At 35.0% G+C, this 3,870-nt stretch overlaps 1 protein-coding gene across 1 annotated transcript in view; it reads right to left on the bottom strand.

The window, feature by feature from the left end:
* Positions 1-312: 312 nt before the first annotated feature.
* LOC110454670 (protein HID1-like) overlaps positions 313-3,870 on the bottom strand; it is a gene marked incomplete at both ends in the record, with an annotated part of 4,188 nt that continues 630 nt past the window's right edge. The window contains 6 exons of the mRNA XM_021504313.1: positions 313-540; positions 729-831; positions 1,106-1,167; positions 1,312-1,390; positions 2,338-2,489; positions 3,696-3,786. Of these exons, the coding sequence (XP_021359988.1) occupies positions 313-540; positions 729-831; positions 1,106-1,167; positions 1,312-1,390; positions 2,338-2,489; positions 3,696-3,786 (715 nt within the window). The remainder of the gene's footprint in view (positions 541-728; positions 832-1,105; positions 1,168-1,311; positions 1,391-2,337; positions 2,490-3,695; positions 3,787-3,870) is intronic.

Below are 3,870 nucleotides of genomic sequence, written 5' to 3'. Positions count from 1 at the left end.
ATCTACAGGTGAACCATGTATAAAGATTGCATAAGGCAAGATCACCGGTCTGTCTATGTCTACAAAGTAAAACTAGAGTGTAGAGAGCTTTCAGAGATGAATCATTATCAGTGTTGTACTTTGACAGAGCCATACGACAGTAATTATAACCCAACAGTCTTGGCTTTTTGCTGTTGACAGGTGAAAGTGAGTGTAAGGAAAGACAACTCTGGGTAGAAATTGATAAATGGATGCAAGTCCACCTATGAGAGTGGTAAGGACTGCACATATTTGATATGAAGATGCCTGGTAATCATAGCCAGTGATACGTACGAGGCGTGTCAGCAAGGGAGGTTTTGAGGGTACCCGGCTCAGCCTCTGTGGCAGGAATAGAGCCCTCCATCAGTGGTAGCTCTTCCTTGGTGTCGGGGGTCAGGTTGGTGAACTTCTTGCTCCTCTTTGTGAGGGCCTTCGCTATGGCTGAGTGTTCTGTGGGCAGATTGGCAAGCTGGTGGAACACATTCCTCTTACGGATAATGGTGTAGACCAAATTACTGTTGCCTGAAAATATAATCAAAAGATTTTTTTACTGATGAAAGTTTGCTTGGAGGCTAGTCTGTTTTCTCTTTCCTTGACATGGCATCCAATCCATTGTTTATCATTGAAGTTCATTCTCAAATGGAAAAATACTTTTTGTTTTATTTTGGCAATTTTAAATTTTAAATACTCACGCAGAAAAAAAAACTCACCATCAAACTGGTACTGTATGATATTATTGAAGACCTCCAGTAGGAAGAAAACAAGATGGTGGTTGGTGGGACAAGCATACAGGAACCAGGGGGTACTAAAGGCCTGCCAAGGTAAACACATAATATATCAATACTCAAAAGTTCTTACAAATATGTGGTACATTTATTTAACCATTTTTCAAGGTTAGACACGTTCAAGCAGTAAGTAATGAGAGTCTAACTTAAAAACGTACACATACTGTACCATATTAAGCACTTTACCAGTAATGTTTTATAACATAACGTCTCAGTATCATAAATTTAGGAGCTTTACAAAATATAAAGATACTACAATGAACCAAATTCTACTTAATTACAAATACAATGTTAACCTTTACCTCTAGTAAGTGCAGAAGCTTGGTACTGGCTACCATTGACAAAGTCTTCAGATATGGTGATACTGAAATGAAAAATCTTTTAATAAACCTTCAGTAGCAATAATCTGCTTTAATACATAAAACCAATACATCTGTAATTAGATAATAATGTTTTTCTTCCGAATTTATTAAATAGAATATCAAATGTTTCCAAAAAACAAACATACCATTTACAATGATGGTGAGTAGACAGTCAAACAGAGGCTGCAGTCTCTGGTGGCCAGTGGTGATGATTTTATGGAAAACCTGAAATACAATGATGATTGCTTTTATAAATAAATCAACTCACTGTACTGTTATAAGTGATGTATTTATATGTAAGTCTCTGTATGCGTGACATTATGTCTGATGTACGGTATTTAGATTTGATATAAAAGTCTAACATTGATCCCTACTATCAATGTATCATGTAGATCTGACAGTAATTAAGGCCCACATCAAACCCTTAATCTGTAAGATATCCTAATGACACAAGTGGTCTGTACTCACAGCTGTTACCTTATAGGGGCCAGTAATGTATAACACACTACAAACAACATGGGACTGTTAGTCTCAACTACACATTACATGAAGCTAGCTATGAATAGTTCACCATCGGGATAAAACTCTTCCTGTTTTAATAATAATGCATAGTCCCCCATACAGTAACAAACACTTTCTGTTTAAAAAAGTACATGTTTTTCATTTCAAACTAGTAATCATCACATCAAATTAAAATGATGCAAATTAATTTGAAGTAAAAGAAGTTCCTTCCTTTGTCGTCTATGAAGTTAATGATATTTCCAGTATAGAATTATACAATCTTAGTCTTAACAAGACTCAAAAATAATACAATACTTAGTAGGTAATAAAAACAACGATAACAACGTACAAAGTAATATACACAAAAAAGTATGTTTAGTTCGATTTAAGTAAAAAGTATAGCTCTATAATAATATTTGTATGACTCATTTGTTTTGATATTGAGTTTTGTAATCAAGTGGGAAAGGAAGACGAAGAAGGGGCTGGGATAGAGAGAGGGGATATGAAATTATTTTGTGAAAATACAGTAACTGTTGAAATTCCTGTTTAAAAGCAAAATGATGAAAATAGTGTAATAGTCACTGCTGTATAATCAGATCAACTGATCTGACTTATGTAATATGTGGGTTACGGAATATCATAAAGACAGTAGGTATTTAGGGTATACTTACTATGATGAGAAAGTCGGCATGCGTTCCTGTGAACACGGGGATGTCCATCGGTACCCGTACGGTGTAGGGCTTGTTTAGTCGCACCCCAAAGTTCCTCTCCCCGCTCAACAGTAGCAGGATGAATACACCAATATGCATCAATCCAACACGGGCTATAATTCAGAAACAAAATAAACTTAGGTATTCATTCCTCTTGAAATGTGTCTGGGTTACAACCATTCTCCTGTAATTTATCAAATATTTCTCAAATTATTTGGCGGTTCAAAACTTTGATGAGCTTTATGCCAAGTAATTAATTCATTATACATATAACAGTATGCTAAAGGTTTTTGATGAAATTTGTTATATGTATTAATTTTATTACACGGTGAAATCTTAACAATATGTCAATGTTTCTCTCCAAACATAACTATATTCTAGGAATGTTTGTACTGCCCCGAGGTAATTTGTCAAAAGTGAATGATGCAGTAAAGCTATGTCCAGTGATAATGTAACCATAGTTCCTAGAAACTTTGTAATACATGTAGCAAACAACTACCAAAGTGGGTAAAGGATTGGGAGTTTATGTGTATCACCTAAGCCCTGTGTATACCCAGTTATTATAACCAGTTAGGGGTAGAGCTACCTCACAGGGGCAGAGGTGTGACGTAAAAAAACCCACTCAACTACAGAAACAATAAAGCAGGAGGACATTGTCCAGTTAATATCAGCCCAGTGGGTTGTTTAACTGTAATAAGCATCCTTATCACCCTGAGGAAAATAATACCAGCATTGTCATACTGGAGAGCAATCTTGTATCACATTTTCTACTGAATATTTCATTTAAACTTTGTCAAACTGGATTCTTATATCATCTTTTCTTGCAAATATTTGATTTGATTTTTGTCCATTTGACAAGCAGTGTCAATCCTCAAAATGTTCATTCTAAATCTAACTGCAGAAATGTTTGTTGATTTTTCTGAAAACTTCACACCCCACTTTAATTAGTAGTACACAACACTGCACTCAATCAATATGTTGTGAAACCGGTAATTGAGATCACCAGAGCTTACCAGACAAAGCTGAAAATAGTGACACAAGACACAGTTAATGATAAATAACTACAGGTCACCTCTACCTGTATAGAGTATTACATGTACCTGTTATTTACAAGTATACAGCCTAATATTTATAAAGATCTGATTAATGCAAGGTGTCTACATCACATGCTTCATGTAATGACAGTTAGAGTTAAAATACTCTGTCATCTTTTTTAATTCATGATATCAATGATTGCAAAAAATAACTGATTTTTCTGAATCAGTAAGACTTTTTCTTATTTGATTAAATGTAGAACACTTTGACCTATGTTTACTTACATTGGTCGGCCCTGGCATCGTTCAGGTAGTAAAGTATAGGGACTAAAACATCCAACACGTCACTAGACTTCAGCACATAAAACATGAACTTCTGTAACAACAAACAAAAGATCAAGGTCAAGTTTTTTAAGTGATGCACACACTTGGATTTATAATAGTTTGTTCTGAAATGTCA

The sequence above is a fragment of the Mizuhopecten yessoensis genome, unplaced genomic scaffold (assembly GCF_002113885.1).
Source record: "Mizuhopecten yessoensis strain PY_sf001 unplaced genomic scaffold, ASM211388v2 scaffold7995, whole genome shotgun sequence".
NCBI lineage: Eukaryota > Metazoa > Mollusca > Bivalvia > Pectinida > Pectinidae > Mizuhopecten > Mizuhopecten yessoensis.
Note: the sequence above shows the minus strand (reverse complement) of the source record. Positions and strands in the feature narration are given on the sequence as shown.